The sequence below is a fragment of the Neomonachus schauinslandi genome, chromosome 7 (genome assembly GCF_002201575.2).
Source record: "Neomonachus schauinslandi chromosome 7, ASM220157v2, whole genome shotgun sequence".
Taxonomy (NCBI): domain Eukaryota; kingdom Metazoa; phylum Chordata; class Mammalia; order Carnivora; family Phocidae; genus Neomonachus; species Neomonachus schauinslandi.
Window position 1 is genome coordinate 142290100 of NC_058409.1, and position 19167 is coordinate 142309266.

Consider the following 19167-nt stretch of genomic DNA (forward strand, 5'->3'; position numbering starts at 1 on the left):
GGAAAAGAAGGTAGAGGGACTGCTCATGGCAGATTACAAAATGTGCATGGAAAGCATTTTTATAATAGGAAGACGCCTCGTTGTTTTTGTTTGACGCTTAGTTTGGATTTGCATAGTTTTGATTGTTTTGGTTTAATTTGGTGATGCTAACCATGATCCTTAATAATAATAATTAAACTGTTCGTAGACCAGTGTGTAGGCTCCTGTGTGATCCTTTTGGATCAGGCTGAATTAGGCTCAACAGGGTGCCCGGGCAGAGTCTGCAGTGCATGCTTCATGTCTCTGTTTTAGAAGGTGACACTGCGGAGACGTCATCCCTACCAAGTGAATGGTTGCAAACCTCACTGCAGTGAGACCAGGCGGAGGCTGCTGTCCATGGTACAGACTGCGAGAAAATGCAGGGTGGGTGCCTGCGAGCCCGTTGCTCTCAGACAAACGGACACGACGACAGCCTTTCTCCCCGGCCGGGGCTCCATAGTGTGCGAGACAAATAGGCACTTAGAGTTTCCAAACGCTGTGACAGTTTAGACAAGAAAACTCAAACACCAGCCACTTTGCTGGGCTTTAGGGCAACTGACCTGCTGCGGCTCTGGGTGTAATTGTTTCCTGCTTTTTTAAACTTCTGTGCAATCTCTTCCATTTGTCATATCTTTCTCCTTTGCTACAAATGAAATCCCATGACAATAAAGAAATTGCCCAAAGACTATCCAACTCTTTTTTTTTCCTTTCTTAGAATTTTACAGTATTAAATGTTGCTCTAGTTATAAATATGTCATCAGCTGGATTCAGATCTAATATTGAATTATTTTGATTGAGATTCACAGAAACAAAATTTGGTTCATTTTTGGTTTTCTAAGCTCATTTTTTGCTTCTGTCTTCATATCTATTTTGTCTTTTTTAATTCTTTGTCTTCATATCTCATTTCTTTTCTGTTTATCACCTTGTGAATAACCCATATAATAGTTATTGGTTTTTTAGTATAGCACAAGCACACTCACCGAAGTTTTTTTTTTTAAACTCATCAAAGTATAAATCCTTTAAGTTTTAGTTTTATACACACAACATAAACCTACAATATGAACACTGGCGTTCTGAATACATAAGAAATGCCAGCAATCCATATGAAATGTTTGCCATGGTTAATTAATAAAGGAAAATAGGCAATATTATATAGCCCAAGATATTTTTACAGTTCATCAGAGAAATGTTTTCACTACCCAGGGAATTTAGAGAAATAGCTAAAACACAAACCAATTTTTATTAAAATAATTTGTCAATATCTTTGGGTTCTGATGTTCTTTCTCTTGAAATTGGAATTCTGTGCACAATAAAAATACAAAAGATGCCACATTTCTTTACTCTGAAAAAAAAAATCCACAGGCAGAAACTAGAAAATAAGCTCTGACCTAGACATCAAGTTTTGTAAACTAATACTATTAAAAATCAATCTCAAAGTGAGGACAAATGATGAGAAGTTTTTTTTAAAAAAAAAAGTATTCTTACTTTTGTTAGTAAGGACTGCTCTGAATCCTCTTGTGTCTAATGAAGGACATTGTCTCCTAAATATAAGGGAGGCAGGAATTTTATAAGATCTGGAACATGTTCAGTTCTGAGCATATAATTTAGGGCCCATGATGTGTGTTAGAGGGATAGATTGATTGATGATCCAGACAGCTGCAGATGCCTCGAGTTACTTGTCATCTGAGGTTTATTTCAGCTATGAAGGTCGATCATCTAAGCCAAGTCAGACCCTAGGGAACCCATCACCCAAAGCCACATAAGATCCATTGGCATCCAAAGCTCAGCTCAGTAATTTAAATCAGAATTAAAATTGCCTAGTGGAAATCAATACTTGGCTTGGCTGGTCAGTACCAGAAAGAAAAGCAACTTGGGAAACAAAATTAAGTGAATTTCAGTCCATGAACCTCCTCTATTTGAAAACCTATACTGGGAATTCCTCCAGCATCTCACTGGTTAATAGAGAAGGTGGATTATAGCCAAAGAACTTCTTCTGTGACATTTATCTCCCCGGTTTATGAAGTCCTCTGAACAAAGTATGGGGGTAGGGGGAGTATGAAATAAGAACAAGATGGTCGAAGTTAGGAATAAGGTGTATTTAGGGCGAGCTGCTCCTATCAGCCAATGCTTAAAATACTCTACTGTACATTGTCTCTCTCTGGCCATCTCTTTTATGTAATCAGAGCAATTTTTTAGTTCTGATCTTGTCCACATTAGATCAAGTTATTATGAAACTGGGATTTCTTTGGTGCTGAAGATCTGGGGCTACCAGTGATATGTAAGCATAGAAACAGGAGCAGTAACATCACTGCCCTTACTCGGCAGGGCCGCCCCGGGTGAATCTCCCAGCATCCCAGTACTCTGGGAAGGGAATGGGTAGCATGCGCAAAAAGACTTCCTTCTTCAGATATATTGGGGAAACTCTATGTTAAACCAAGTTCACCAGAGGCTTCATTTTGTCTAACGGCAGGACTGGAACCTTTACTTTGCTAATATACATTGTAAATCTCTGAGTTGAGTGTCAAGCACAGAATTTCCCACACAATGCTACAGAGAAACCCTTTTGTAGAACACAGCATCCCGTAGCATGAGTATTCCCGGGATCTCTCATAGAGGAGGTAATAGGAGCAGGATGGGTGTGAAGCCCATTCTCATCCATCCAAGCACTATTTTTGCATCTTTTTACATTGTAGACTCAAATGTAAATTGTTTGTTGATGCATCAGTAAACATGTTGTTAGAGATCACTCTGTCCTCGGTTTATGTTCTCCCTGGAAAGATCGGTTAACGTGTAAGCTAACTAGATAGACACAACTCCAATGAGTGTCTGTAGAATGACTGACTGAGTAAATGAGTTTCAGGGCAGGTGTCATACAGATGCGAAGATTATACCTGTGATTATACCTGTGTATTCACGTGTGGTGGGTATAGCATAACATAGATGTTGAATCATTATGTTGCACACCTGAAAGTCATGTAATGTGTGTCAACTATATTCAAATTTAAGAACTCTTTTTAAAAGTAAGATTACGGGACACCTGGGTGGCTCAGTCAGTTAAGCAGCTGCCTTCGGCTCAGGTCATGATCCCAGGGTCCTGGGATCCAGTCCCACATCAGGCTCCTTGCTCAGTGGGGAGCCTGCTTCTCCCTTTTGCCTGCTGCTTCCCCTGCATGTGCACATTCTCTCTTTCTCTCTCTCTGCCAAATAAATAAATAAATAAATCTAAAAAAAAAAAAATTTTTAAAAGGAAGATTATATCTGTGGAAAGAGCTCAGAGGCGGGAGGGAGGAGGGCGGGGTCCGAGAGGGGAGCTCTAGCCAGGTACCTCTAACCATAGAGAGGTACCAACATCAGAAAACAGTTAGCTCTGCAACCTTACCCACATTGTCTAATCTCTTTGGACTGCCTTTGTCTTCTACATAAATTAGAAATGCACCTGCCTTTGTTATACCCCTAGGGAGATGCAAAGCAGAAATGGAAACAATAGATGTAACTTTTCTTGAAAACGTTAAGCTGCCCTAGGATGTACTCTTGAGCAGTAGCATGTGAAGAAAACCTGTAACTCATTCCCTCTCTTTGTGACCTTTATTGAGACTAATTCTTATTTTGGCAGAGGGGTCAATGAATTTGAGAAGGCAACACCAGGGGAATGCAGTGTTGTAATTCGTCATTATCTGCATTAATCAGTGTATTACTGTTATTCCAATGTGCTAATGTCAGGTAGGAAACTACCTTCAACTTCTGTTCCTGAAAACAAACTTTGCTTACGAAAATGCCAAACTCATCTTGTCTCACACTATTGTCTTCTGAAATTTTCATCCTGGGAGAGTTCTTGGGTCTTTGCTGGATAACAATCTTGACCTAAAAATAAAATGTCCTCCTATGTTTCTCCCCTGAGGCTAGAATCAGTGAGTTTAAGTTTTCACCTTTACCTCCTTTCTGCTAAAATTAGACAGTGAATTGAGATAAAATTTATTTTGGCTATCATGCTGAATATTTAATCAAATTACTTAAATCCTGTTATAATGTGTCCCATCAGTTACCGGACTCATTTCAAAATTTCTCAAAAATGAATTTATTTCTAGTTCAAAAGGTGCTTCAGCAAGCTTCTTGTTAATTAACTGCCATTTTTATTTTTAGAGCAATTCTCATACAAATTAAATATACTTATCTTAGCCACCTCCTTGTCCATATTTCTACTTATTACCTTACTTCTCAACAAGTATAGAATTTCTCAGTATCTAATTCAGTGAAATCTCTGGATAAGATCTCGAGGTGCTAAAAAGTACAATTCCTTTTGTCTTCCAAACAAGTGGAATAGGTTATTTATTTGGAGGTAATAACTCTTGAGAGAACTGCACACCATACACTATAAAAGTGTAAAATTCTGCTTTGTTTAGTATTATTTCCATTCGGAGGGTTGAGTTATCCTTTGAATCATTTTCTCAGACCAGTTGCTTGCCAATCCTGGCATGTGAAATTGGTCCTTAAATGTGTTATAAGTCTGTACTTGTTTTTTTAAAATCATAGTTACTAGAAAAAAGCATAAGGATTTTTGTGTTTCTTCCAGAATTTGTCTCAACTTCTGCCTTGGCTCCAGCTGATCCCGTTCTACTATGCCTTCTCTCTCTCTCTCTCTATTTGAATAAATCTTTAATCAATTAAAGAACTGGCAGATCCATAGAACAAGGTTCATTATGGTTCATTTTTTAGAAAATCAATGCATCTCATTAAATATTTATTCTAACCCAGCTGGAGCAAAGGGACAGAGGTGGAAATGAACAGGTCCCATTCTGGGAAAAAGGCACTGACATGATTAGACCAGAAGGCTGGTGTTGCCACAGCTATTTTCCATTCTGTGCAAGGAAAATGTAGAGACAGAAGCATGAAGCGAAAGGAATTTTTTACTTACAAAATGTTGCAAGGCATCCAGACTTAGTAAGCACCAGTCTTTCCCATTTAAAATAAAGAAGCACAATTTTACCATGGTTTAAAAGGTTAGGGCTGGTCATGTCATGCTGGACAAATAGTGGTGTTCTCACAAGTTCATCGTATCATCTGTCGCATGTTGGTATTGCAAATCTCAGAGATAAGGTTGATTCAGAAAGTAAGCAACTGCTAGCAAATGACTCAAAGATTCATTATTTGGGACTAGGATTAGAAAGGCCATCCTGTATTTCTTTTTCTTTTTTTGATTTGTTTCCTTGGGTTGATTTTTTTGGTTTTGTTCTATTCTCCTGATTCTCCGCTGTGACAGGCTCATGGGGAGCGCACGGTCACAGTGAAGATGGAATGAGGTACTGTGCTCCTTCACGGTGCCTCCTGACGCAGAAGCTCTGCTCCTAAGAGGCAGATGTTTACTTAGCTGTTCTCTCACTTCTGACCATCAGTTCAGTGGTTTACTTGGACCATTTGTACAGACGTAGGTATAGCAAGCAGGGTGGGTTCACTCACCAAGACCTCTTTGCGCAGTTATCAAAACTAGACCTATATGATAATAAATCTTGAGAGTTCATTTTTGTTTTGTTTGTAGAGCGCCTGGGTTTGTGAGTTTGGTCCCTTTACGTCGCAGAAATATTTTATTCCCTTTCAGCTCAACTACTGGGATCAGTAATCCAGGACCGACGGAGTGACTTCGCCACTACCTAGAACTCGGATTATTGCATCTCTCTGAGCTGTAACTTTCAGTGCTCTAGTCATGCTCGCTGAGGGTGGGGTCCCTTAAACCATAAGCACAAGCCAAGCCTGGGAGGATGTTGTGGACAATAATTCCACCTACGAAATGCCCTTGTTTTTCTAATGAGCTTGTCATGTCTGATTAAATTATATTTACCTTCAATGTTACCTTTCTATGGCATGCTAGGGGTACAGATTTGATTTTTTCAATTACATTCTACTAGAAAGGAGGATAGATTCTAGTTCAGTCCATGAAAACCTAGGGTCAAAGAAAGTAAATGGATTAGTCAAGGCATTTTTTATATTATTTAACTACCATTGCAAGTTGTGTCAATAAAACCAATCAACATATGTTATATTTATAGGATTATTATTAACTTTCCCTGATAATTTATTATCTTACTTATTTTAAGAATTTTTAATGTATGTTTTTCTGAATTCCGAAGGAGTAATTAGAACAAGATTCCATTTAAAGAATGTTCCATCTAGTTTTTATAAGCATAACCTATTAAATCAAGCAATAAAGATAGAGGAAGTAGAAAGAAGGAAGCTTTGGTAATATGCCCAATTCAAAATATTACTCAGCCATCAGAAAGGATGAATACCCACCATTTGCATCAACATAGATGGACCTGGAGGGGATTATGCTAAGTGAAGGAAGTCAAACAGAGAAAGGCAATTATCATATGGTTTCATTTATATGTGGAACATAAGGAATAACATGGAGGACATTAGGAGAAGGAAGGGAAAAATGGGGGTGGGAATTGTAGGGAGAGATGAACCATGAGAGACTATGGACTCTGAGAAACAAACAGGGTGTTAGAGGGAAGGGGGAGGGGGGATTGGTTAGCCCGGTGATGGGTATTAAGGAGGGCACATAGTGCATGGAGCAATGGGTGTTATACACAAACAAGGAATCATGGAACACTACATCAAAAACTAACGTACTGTATGGTGACTAACATAACATAACAAAACAAAACAAAATAAAATACATTCCCCACCATTAAATTTGTTTCATTTCGCCTAAGTAATTAATCCTTGTTCTCTTGACCTTGAGTTAGTTAGCAGCCCTTCAAAGTGAATGAGTTCTGGAAATCCTGACTGAATCTCTTAGCAGTCTGAGAGTTGTTCATCTGTGGTGATGGTGTCACCTCTACAGGGGTACCTGTAGCCAAAAGCCTATTTATTTATTGTCTCAAGTGTTAAGAGTACCTGTTGGAGTTCTTCAATCAGGCGATTTTGATGTTTCTTCCAACGGACCCAATTACAGATCTGTGGCTCTAGCAGGGGTCTCCAGGCAAGCATGAAAGAAAATCAGAACCCACCTGCTGATGATAAGGTTGATAAGGTTGAATGGCTTATCAGAACCCACCTGTTGATGATAAGGTTGAATGGCTCTGATTACTCATCACAACCAGTGATAACAAAATGGAGAGAAGTTTAGTTTTATAAGGGGTTGGTGACTAGCATGAAAGTGAGTACGCATTACGGACAATGAGGCACTGAAAATCTCCAGGATCTCATTATCTATCCCATAAAGATTACGTTAGGATTACCACCAACTGAAAAGCCTCTTTTAAACCTAGAAATGGAATCTTTCTTTCAAAAACTTGTTGTTTTGAAACAAACATTACTGTGCCATTCTTTAACATGAAAGGGAGCATGCTTTTAACCAAAGTGGAAGGTTCGTAAGGGCTGAGGCATTACTTGCCATGATTAAGTGGAGGTGGACTTCCTCATTTGCCAGGTTTTTTTGTATTGGAAGCTTGATAAATAGGCCATCTCTCACTCTAGTATTAAACTGAATAAAAACCTGTAGAATGCCATTTCAAAGTAACTTCATTTCATAAGGTGAGGAAGAAAACTCTTTGATATTACCGAGCAACAGTCCGGGAAAGCCCTAAGATGGTTTTAGATTTGTAAAAGACATTTTTTAAAGAGTTACTAGTTTGACTATGGGGTGTAAATTTGGGGAAGGCAGTTTCAAGTAAGAGTTCTCAGGGGACACAAGATATAAGTCCTTGATGTATTAAGGCAAGAAATAACTGCAGCTTGGTTCAGAACTTACCCATGTGAACAATTATTCAATTTTTTTCTTTAATAACCAAGCAATACTCTTGAATGTTTCACCTCTTGGTCTGTAAGCCACATAAATCAGTTTTAAAATACAGATTTTTTTGTATGTTTTCTCCTCTTTTATAATAAAGTATTTATTTTAGATACCCTTATAGTTATACAATGACAGATTCTTATGATACATTAGCTCCAAAAGTTCCCCAAAGAGAAAGAAAATGTGCTAGCCACATTACAGAAGGAGCTATGGCTATTGACAGAGCATTGTAAAAAGACTAATAATCTCCCTTTGACAAGGGGGCAAAGGCTCTTTTCACATTTACCTACAGACATACAGTCATCTGGAGATCAGCACCTCACTTTTATATCTTCACCCACTGACCAAAAGTAACTTCAGACTGGGGAGAGGATTCTGGTGAAATGGCAGAGTAGGAAGCACAGGTTTCTGGTTCCCCACATTGACAAAATGTGTCTGATGTATTTTGGAACTCTGGAGTCTAATGAAGGCTTGCAACTTTCAAGGGAAAGCTTGGATGGTAAATAGGGATTAATTTCAGTCAATTTCTTTTTTTTTTTTTAAAGATTTTATTTATTTATTTGACAGAGACATAGCGAGAGAGGGAACACAAGCAGGGGGAGTAGGAGAGGAAGAAGCAGGCTTCCTCGCGGAGCAGGGAGCCCAATGTGGGGCTCGATCCCAGGGTCCTGGGATCAGGACCTGAGCCGAAGGCAGACGCTTAACGACTGAGCCACCCAGGTGCCCCTTCAGTCAATTTCAACTCTTAACATAGTAGCAGCTACCCAACCCTCACCAGGATCAACTGGGCTGGCAGCTATGTGTATGTTCCTGAGCAGCTTGCATGCAGCTGTTGGGAACCAGGGTGGGCAGCAAGGACCCTGTCCTCCAAATATCAGGGATCTGCATTCTGATCACTGCTGCTTCTGATCATGGAGGTACAGACGCAGAGGTAGACAGCCATTTTTGCACACCTCTCATTGTTGCAAGCCCTTTCCCCACTGGCTGAGGTGACTTCCAGGGGAATTAAAGTGTTGGCACCCTCCCTTCCCCTTTGATTCCTTTTGAGAACCAGACTTTAAAAGACTAGGACATTCAAAAGCAAATGGATATGCAAAGGAAAATAACAGTCCCCCATGTGCCCAGGGAAAGGCACAAGTTCAGAAAAGACCTGAGAGGACCTTAAGTTTATACCTCAGGCTGATCCTTTGCACAGAGACAGCCTACAACAATCAAAAACAGAACAAAAACCAAAAAAAAAAAAAAAAAAAAAACCAGCAAATTTGGGGAAGGGGAAGAATCTGATTTCCAGGATTACATTATTAGATTCCAGTGTCTACTTTTACACACACACACACACACAATCATAAGGCATACAAAGAAATGGAAGTATGGCTCATTCAAAGGAAAAAAATAAACCAACAAAACTGTCCCTAGGAAAGACCAGATGGCAGACCTACTAGACAGAGACTTTAAAACAACTATCTTAAAGATGCTCAAAGAACTAAAAGGTGATGTAGAGAAAGTTAAGCTAATGATGTCTGAATAAGATGGAAATATCATTAAAGAGATAGAAAACCTAAAAGGAAATTTAAGAAAAGAAATTCTAGAGCTGAAAATGACAGTCACTGAAATGAAAAATTCACTGGAGGGATTCCAAGGCAGATTTGAGCAGGCAGAAGAATCCATGAACTTGAAGACAGGACAGCTGAAATCATCAAGTCCTAGGGACAGAAAGAAAATAACTGAAGAAAAGTGAACAGAGTCCCAGGTATCTGTGAGTCACCATCAGGCAGACCAACATACACACTATGGAAATTCCAGAAGAAGGAGAGAGAGAGAGAAAGGATCAGAGAGATTATTTGAAGAAATAGTGCCTGAATACTTCCCAAATTTGATGAAAGATGTGAATATAAACATCCAAGAAGCTCAACCAGCTCTGAGGAGGATAAACCAAAGGGACCCATACTGAGACACATAATCAAACTGTCCAAAGACAAGGACAGAGAGAATCTTGAGCAAAAGAGAAGTGACTCATTACATTAAAAAAGATCTCAATAAGATTATAAGCAGATTTCTCATCAGATACTTTGGAGGTCAGAAAGCAATGGGCTGTATTTTCAAACTGATGAGAGGAAAAAAAAAAAAACCTGCCAATCAAGAATCCTGTATTGCAAAAGTGCAGAAGAAAGAAAGACATTCCCAGGTAAATAAAAGCTGAGGAAGTTCATCACTGCAAGCAAAGGTAATCCTGCAGTTTGGAATAAACTAATTAGAATCCTATGAAGAAATATAGATCTTGGTAAAGGTGAATACATGGGTAATTACAAAAACAAGTATTACTGTCATGACAGTTTGTAACTCTTGTTTTCCATGTTTTTTACGTGATTGAAGAGACAGATGCATTTAAAAAAAACAGTTATTTTTTTAGACCTATGACATTTACAAAGATGGAATTTTGTGACATCCATAACTGAAAAGGATGGGGATGGAGCTATAAATAGAGTTTTATATGTTATTAAAGTAAGATGGTATAAATTTAAATTAGAATTTTATAACTTTTGGATATGAAATGTAATCCCCATGGTAACCACAATGAAAATAGTTATAGAATATATACAAAAGGAAATGAGAAGGTAATTAAAACATTTTACTACCAAAAAATCAAGTAAACACAAAAAAGACAGGAATGCAGGAAATGAAGGACAAAAAAAGGTACAAGGTATATACAAAACAAATAGGAAACTAACACAAGGAAGCCCCTCCTTATCAGTAACTTTTTTCTTTTATTTTTTTTTAGATTTATTTATTTATTTGAGAGAGAGAGAGAGCAGGGGAGGGACACAGAAAGAGGGAGAGAGAGTCTCCTAAGCAGACTCCACACTGAGGGGCTCAATCTCATGACCCTGAACGGAAAACAAGAGTCAGACGCTCAACCGACTGAGTCGCCCAGGCCCCCCACTAATTATTTCAAATATAAATTGATTAAACTCTCCAGTCAAAAAACAGAATGGCAGAATGGATTAAAAACCATGGTCCAACTATATGCTGTCTACAGGAGACTCACTTTAGATCCAGATGTTATGGGTGAGAGAGAGTCTATGTCATGTGGATGGAGATCTTGATCCTTGGGTTCCGAAGGAGAAGATTTACACAGGCATTGGCGCTCAAAATAAAAAATAAAGATAGCCAGAAGGAAAGCAGCAAGCACAGAGCAGTTTGTTAAAGTGAAAGTCCACTCTCAAAGTGGAAGAGCAGGACAGGTTCCATGAGGTGGAAATGGCCCCTAAGTGGTTTTGGGATTGGATATTCTTGGGTCTCTCTGGGCTGGCAGGAGCTGTGACTTACGATGGGGTGGTCTCTAATGGAGGCTATTTCCAATCATTTGGGAAACTCCTCCCACAGGTTAGGAGGGGGAGTTTTTTTACCCTACAAGGTTTGTATGGGAACTGTCATGGAGGCCTTCCTCCATCTGTTGAGACTGTTCCCACAATGCAAATGCATTATAATGAGTCTAGGGTTTACCCTGGGGCAGAGGTGGAAGAGAAGAGTGCATACTCCACACCTGTGGCTCTTTGGTTCATCAGCTCCGAGGTCTTGGAAGCCATAAGGTCAGGATGTTGTGCCCCCAGGCTTCCAGTGTTTAGCTTATCACCATCCTTGCCTCTAGTTTGGGTCTCTGTCATCCCCCTTCAGAGCCTTGAGACTCTGCCTTGGGGTGTTCCTTCCACCACTCCTGTCTAGCTTCTACTTAACACAAAGACATAAACAGACGGAAAGTGAAAAGATAGTTGTACACCCATGTTCACAGCAGCATTATTCACAATAGCTAAAATGAGGGAGCAACTCAAGTTCCCATCAACAAATGAATGGAGAAGCAAAATGGGCTATATGCATCCAATGGAATATTATTCTGCCTTAAAAAGAAAAGAAATTTTGATATATGCTACAGTATGGATGAAGCTCGAGGACGTTATATTAAGTGAAATAAATCAGTCACATAAAGATATATACTGTATGAGGGACTTAGGGTAGTCAAAATTGTAAAGAGAGAAAGTGGAATGTTGGCTGTTAGGAGGATGGGGAGGATAGGGAGTTATTGTTTAATGGTATAGAGTTTCAGTTTTGCAAGATGAGAACAGTTCTGGAGATGGATGGTGGTGATATTGCACAATAAAAATTTACTTAATATCACCAAATTGTGTACTTAAAAGTGGATAAGATGGTACATTTTAGAATATGTATATTCTACCACAGTAAAAAAAAATTGAAAAAGAAAAGAGTAAATTTAGAGCATCTCAGCAAAAACTCACAGGCCAATTTTAGTAGCCCCAGAAACAAAGAAGCCAAAGAGGGGCTAAGATCTCAGAGACAAAGGAGCTGTGATGTTTCTGACCCAGCAATGATCTCCATTCCAACATTTTTATTTAAATTATCTTTTCTCTAAAGTTGGCTTGAGAGATTTAAGTTTACAAAGACATTTGAGTCATCCCAAAGACCAGCTATACAAAGGACTCTATCAGTGATCAAAAGAGATACATAATTGGAAGGGATTCGAGTGACTTCTCTATTGTCTGCCACCTTACAGAGCACAGATGGTTAGACCACAAACCACTACTCAATATCGCTGCCACCAATGGGGAAACTAAGTGGTGGCACACAAATCAATACCAGAAATAGGCTTAGTCCTGAACTAGAAATAGAAAGAGAGTCATAAATAAAAAACACAGAAGCTGAAGAAGTCAACAAGAGCAGAGCCCTGTTGCACCGTCCTGAAATTTCCACCAGCCCTTGCCTGCACGAGAGCTTTGCTAAGAGTGTCCTTCTTGGGCAGCACTGTTGGTTAGATCTCCTGAGCCCATCTGCACCTTCATGGGCCTGACACTTTAAACAGGAGACTCCAGAAAGAAACATTATAAAGAGAAAATAATTGTTATTTGTAATTTTCCAGAGGTTCTGAACTTAGAAAACTGGCTCAGCAGTCTTATATACAAGTATTTAAAGGACACACACACACACACGTGCACCCAGAGGCAAGGGTAGCAAAGTTACAGGGTTACAGTTAGTCTGTCATTGATGGAAACACAGTTTATTCACACAATGACAGTATCTCCACTGGTCATCTCATACCAGTGATTGGTCATCTCATACCAGTTATTGCATATCAGAAATAATGTTCTTTTCATCAGAGGCTAAGTAACTTAGAAGAAAGGACCCAAGTGTTCATTTCTACCAGGAACTTCAGCAAAACAGAGTGATCTGTTGGTTGGTGGTAGTGTGGAGGCTGCGAAGTTGTTTTGTTTTGTTTCAGTCTGAGGGAGCGGCATGCTTTTCTTTTTTTAACATGTGATTCCATGACAGTGGATGATGGAGTGCATATTTCTTGCAAATGGAGGCAGGCCAAGGTATCCATTTTGATTTCACAAATCTAGGTGTCTTTTGAACCTGATGAAGCAGCTTCTTTCCTTGATGGGACTTCGCTGTACTATTCTGCCATATAAGGTTAACTAATTTTGCATGGTTTTTTGTGCATGAATAAATACAATAGAAATCAAACTTGTCCGTGATTATTAAATTGTAAAATGCACTTGGTTTTCACTACCCACCTCATTGCCCCAGCTAGAGACTCCTGAATCTTCTTTCCTCCATCACCGCCAACATTTCACTTGTTAGTTTCATCCTACGATTCTCCATCACGGCTGTTATCCTGTCCCTGACCCTCAGCCACCTCCGAGGTCACAAGCCCTTGTTTTTGTCCTGATATATTCTAGTTGCCTGTTAAATGGCATGAATCATTCTGTGACTTTCAGTCTGTGCCATACCATTCACTTATTATTAAACCACTAAATCCAGAGAAAGGGGGAGTGGGTCAGTCTGCAGTGGGTGGCTGATACCACAGGCCTATTCTGTGGCCCTCAGCAGTTCATCCTAAGACAGGAAGCTCCTCTCCTACTTGCCAGACTCAATCCCAAGGTGAGGCCTGTCTGCTTATGATCTCCTTTGCATCCACACAGCATCCCAGTGCACCATAGGGGCACTACTGGGCTCCAGGTGCTCTTGATGTCTCAGGGCCCGTGCAGAACCTCCAAGATTCCTCCTCTGGGTTCCTGAAGATATGGCATCCATCTGGGGGTCTGGCCACTCTCCTCCTTAGCCCAAGAAGAAACTTACCTCTATCCATTTCTCCCTGAAAGCAAACCAAACAAAAACAAAAACCAATTTTATTCCCTTCATGGTGTTAGTCTGTGAAAATTGCAGTTTGGCTCACCCCCCTTGCAACTTTTTCTCATCACCCCGTGGCACAAAAAGGGAATTAGTTCCTAAAGAGAGTGAACTCCTTTTACCTCTGAAGAAATCTCAGACCTTAGGGACCCAAAAGTTTGAGGGGCTAGGGGATGCCAAGATTCCTCCTATTGGTAGCAAGAATGTTTTTTTCACTCCTTCTGTTGTTTAGAAATTTAGAGAACAAAGAAAATATGGACATAGAACAATTATGGGCACAAATCACCTTGAGTTGTAATGCTTACAATTTCAATAGAAGTTCAGAGACAGAGAGTTTTATTGTCAAGAAAAAGACTACCTGTTTCTCCAACCTTCAGTCTTTCTATTCTGAAACCTTCCTTCTTTTTTTTTTTTTTTTAAAGAGAGAGGGCACGTGAGTGGGGGCGGCAGAGGGAGAGGGAGAGAGAATCTTACTTAGGCTGACTCCACGCCTAGCGCAGAGCCCAACGTGGAGCTGGATCTCATGACCCTGAGATCATGACCTGAGCTGAAATCAAGAGTCGGATGCTTAATCGATTGAGCCACCCTGGCGCCCCTGAAACTTTCCTTCTTGAGGCACCAGAATTCTCTTTGTAGAATATCAGGTGGATCTTGGGGCTCCCCTGACCTAAAGAACAAACCCTGAATGTTTACTTCCTGTATCAAGCTTTCTGTGACAAGCCCAGAGCAACCTAATGTCTCCCTTCCCTGGACTCCTGTTATTAGTCTGCCACAGAAGGTTGCTTGCAACTGTAATTATTCTATGTTTCTGTTTTCTTTTTCTCCCACCCAATTAGCCTCCAAGTTTATGAACACAAGAAAAAAAAAGCTATTCTTGCTACCCAAATTTCACATGAAGATAGGATTCCGTTTCCAGTATGAGAAGACAGCTTTTCTCAGCAGCAGAATTGAAGGCTAAAATGATTGTATGCCCTTAAAAGAATGAACAAACTTTGTCTGGAGGTCTTCTGCTCTATGGAATAATGTTACTTGATTTGTTTCTCCGCTTGGATGGTCAAAAATATAAATTAAAATATATCCTTCCAAATGGGCTAATAAAGAGACTGAATGAAAAATCTCCACTTGTCCAGTAAAATGTCAGTGAACTCTATTGGAAATATTAGAAATAAAATCATTCCAATAGGTTTCCTTGACAGGTTGTGGTTGGTTATATATGGTAGTGACTCCTGTCATTTTCCACACTGTGGAGTCCATGGAAAACAACAGTGTTTGTACAGCACCCCCAGGCAAGTCAGAGAGGCAGCTCTGGGTTAGAAAGCGGCTGCCCATGCCCCCTGAATGTGACGGGGACACCTCGCATTTCATTCACGGCTCATGGATTCGGAAACAATGCAGGATGAATCCACACCTTCAAATTTATCTGGTATAATTTTTTAAATGGCAGTAACAGCAAAAACTGAAGAAGGCTACAACCGAATCTTCTTTCTCCTTTCATTTTTGCTTTCAACCTCAGCGATGTCCAAGGTCACAAACCAGTCCTCTGTACTCGGTCGGGAGTGTGAATGCCCCTGGATGCATAATCATTGAAATAGTTTTCTGTTTCCTTCCTCTCTCACTTCCCTTAGGAAGAAAAAATTTTAAGACCCCATTCATCCACCTTCTCACATCCGTGGAACTCAGGTTTGCCTAAGACAGTCTGTGCCGGTTAATGAACTAATGACGTCTCAGCATGTTGAGCTCAACAAAAGTAAACTCTTAGCCAGAGCTGAGTGTGATTTAATGACAAATATACAGCAAGTTGCTCAGAGGATTGCCCAGGCACAAAGGATCTTCTCCAAACTATTTTAAGTATTGTCTTTAGGAAACAAATAGGCTACATTTGGAGGTTTTCAGGCAAACCGTTTTTGTCAGATACTTCTCAGCTATCAAATGAACGAAGACACTTCCCTATTTCAGTAATTTAGACATCAGCATTTTTTTGTCCAAGCTAAAATAAGCCACCTAAACATAGGATAAGAGCAGATACCAAAATGACAAGGGTCTATGTTTTATTTATTAATGCCTGGAATGGAGATATCACTGCCTTCGCCCTGAGTCTCCCCTCCTTACCCCTGGGCACCACACACCAGAGGATTAAACAGCCAAAGAGTCTATCCTTTAGAGACATGTATGGAGGCAAAGCATTTCAAATGACTTTCAGGAGCTAGCTAAACATGTCTGATTGGGGGATGGGAGACAAGGAAGGAGTTTAGCTTTGAACACATGCCAATTCCATCTGAAACATTTAAGAACAGCCAACTTTGCTACAGGCACTCATTTACTTAGTTCCAGAAGTAAATTAATAGGACAGAATTGGAAACTGCAGGTGGGAATGAATTAATGTCTTGTAGGGTTATTGGTAATGCCCCAAATGCTTTGTAAACTAAAAGTACTCCATAAAGATGTCATTATAAGTACCTTTATCATTAGGAGTAGCAAGATTAATAATGATGAAGCAAGTCAAGGAAGCAAAGTTGGATTTTATTTTCTTTGTTTTTCGCGCAAAGAAGAATGTGTCAAATTAGTAAAAGTTATATGGTAGAGCCATACAGTAAATCCCATCAGGGAGACCGGCGGATCACTGGGTTATCCTGGTTCAGAGAACACCTAGCTATACATTATTTGTAAAGTCTCTCTCCCTTGCTTTAAATGTTTCTCTTTGCTTGATAAAGGCCAGAGGTCAGGAGTTATGTACGTGATCATGACCTCCACATATTTGTGGTCTGACTCTTATTTGCTAAGTAGCTCAGGCCTCAACATAGTTCCTATGGAGGTAGTTTTGAAGTTATGTCAGAATTACCATATGTTTTCTTGACTTCTGTGACCGAAGAGCAGGAACCCACTGATAGCCAACCCCTGCTGAGTCTTGCATCCTCAGTAATCCTTGTGGGTGACATGCCGTCCACACATTTACTCATTTAATCTCTGCAACAGCCTCGTGATATAGGTACCATTATTGTTCTTGTTCTACAGGTTTTTAAAAGCTGAGGCTTACAGGCGTGAACTAACTCGCCCAGAAATTCCATCCCACATCCGTCCAGCACCAAAAGTCCACGCACTCACCATGAGGAAAGTCTGTTCTCTGTGTGTGTTCACAGTGACCCGACAGAATATTCAGTGATGGGAAATGGACAATGTTGCATTCACGTGGCCTCCTGTGTCCTCTTTTTCTCCCCTACCCCTACCTTCTTCTCTGCCCTCTTCCTCCAGTTTGGCCTCATTTCAACTCTTCCCTTGACTTTCTTTTTCCAAAGGCAAATATGCCATGCGAGACCTCGTCCACAGGCTTCCAGGTGGAAACAATAGCAACAACGCGGCGAGTAAGGCCATGTCGGATGACACGGTGACAGCCGTCTGCTGCACCCTGCACGAGGTGATCACCAAGAACATGGAGAACGCCAAGGCCTTACGGGATGCTGGCGGCATTGAGAAGTTGGTTGGCATCTCCAAAAGCAAAGGAGATAAGTAAGTCGGACAGTGACTTTGTATCTCTGTAGAATTGGTATTGGTAGAATTAGTTCTAAGTGTGTCCAACATCCAGCCGGTTATGGGTAACACTACTGAATGTCACTGGAAAGCATTTGTCGCTAATAATCAAGAGAAGGGAAATAGCACATGGTTTCCAGTCTTCCCGCCCCATGATGAGAGCTGATCTTCCTGATAATTTCTATTTGATTACTAACTCATGACTTGGTGACTGCTATGTTCCTGGTAAGATAGACTTGACAATCCAGCACGCACACACTAGTGTGTTCCTCCAACATAGACTCAACAAGCAGCTTAACCTGAGAATGTGAAGGTATCTTTTGGTTGCTGTTCCTTTGTGGTTGCAGGTCCAAGTATTGATGACGGTCCACATCCTTTTGCCCTTTGTCTCTTCAGCTGTGCATAGCGAGTCATGCAGGGAGAGTGGGGGAAGCAAAAGGAGGGGGGCGTCTCAGTGCAGACCCCCATCCTCCCATGTTAACTGTACATTTGGGGCAAATTGTTTAATTTAATGAGGCACTCTGCTATACTTCACAGTGTAAAAATGAGGAAGGGGCTGTCATAACATCCTAGAAGTAGTGATAATCACGTCTTAAAGGAAGAATAGAAGTTTTCCAGGCAGAGGGGATGGTGGTGAGGAAGGACTTTTATGCAAGTGGCATAAAGAAAGATAAGGCTCTGTGTCCAAGCAGCCGCACCACTGAGAATGGAAATGTCCCCAGTTTGATTTAAGAATCAATGGTATCTTACTGCATGCAACCAAAACATATCTTCAGCAGCCAGAGCGTCATTATATCAGCAAGCTGTCAATGTTACAGAAACATTCGCAAACCCTAATTAAATTTTGCCTCCTGGAAATCTCTCAATGTAACCAATGAGATTAAGAGGGTAAACCCTTTGTTATCAAAGGTCTACTTCTTGACTTTTCATTCCCTACCTCCCCCATTTCTTGACATCTAAATGCTAAATAATTTTTCTTCTGTTGTTAAAGGCTGTGAGGGAGGTAAACTTAGACTTTTTGGAAATTCTCTCATTATTTCATTTGATTCAGGATATTACCATTGTGTTAGAAAAGAAGTCTCAGGTTTCTGTGTAAGCACCCTGAGACCTCCCAGTAAGTTTAATCAACAATTTAGTATTAGTATTCCAGTACTTTTCTATATCAAGTAGAGGAGCCCCATTGGACTCATGTAATAATGGTGCAAGAAAGATGGTTGGCTTGAAGTATACCTTATTATATTGGACTTCAAATAAATTGCTGTTCCACATAGACAGGAAACCACACAGTTTTCTTCTTCATGTAGCTTCAGTAGAACCTTGGAATCTCTAATTAAAATGCTTCTCTGTTTTGAGCATTAGGAGCTTAATATGTTAATTTTTTTAAGCAAACACACACACACAATGAGATCATCATCCACAAAAACACTCCAACATATTGGTGCATATTGGTGAGATGTTTAAAGATTCTTTTCTCTGAACTGTAAGACTAGAAAGTTTGAGGGGTGGTCTGGCATATATTAATTTCTTCCACCTGTGTGGGCATCCCTACTACAGTAAACATCCCTCAATGGGCCTTAAAAGAGAAGAGATGCTTTTATCAGTCCTGTGGTCAAAGAAAATTACTTGGTGAAACT

The 19167-nt window shown here is 40.1% G+C and overlaps 1 protein-coding gene across 1 annotated transcript in view; it reads left to right on the plus strand.

Annotated features, from left to right (window-relative positions):
* The window catches only part of CTNND2 (catenin delta 2), an 896858-nt gene that overhangs the window by 831923 nt on the left and 45768 nt on the right, over nucleotides 1–19167 (plus strand). Inside the window, exon 19 of the mRNA XM_044916688.1 lies at nucleotides 17302–17512. Within this exon, the coding sequence (XP_044772623.1) occupies nucleotides 17302–17512 (211 nt within the window). The remainder of the gene's footprint in view (nucleotides 1–17301; nucleotides 17513–19167) is intronic.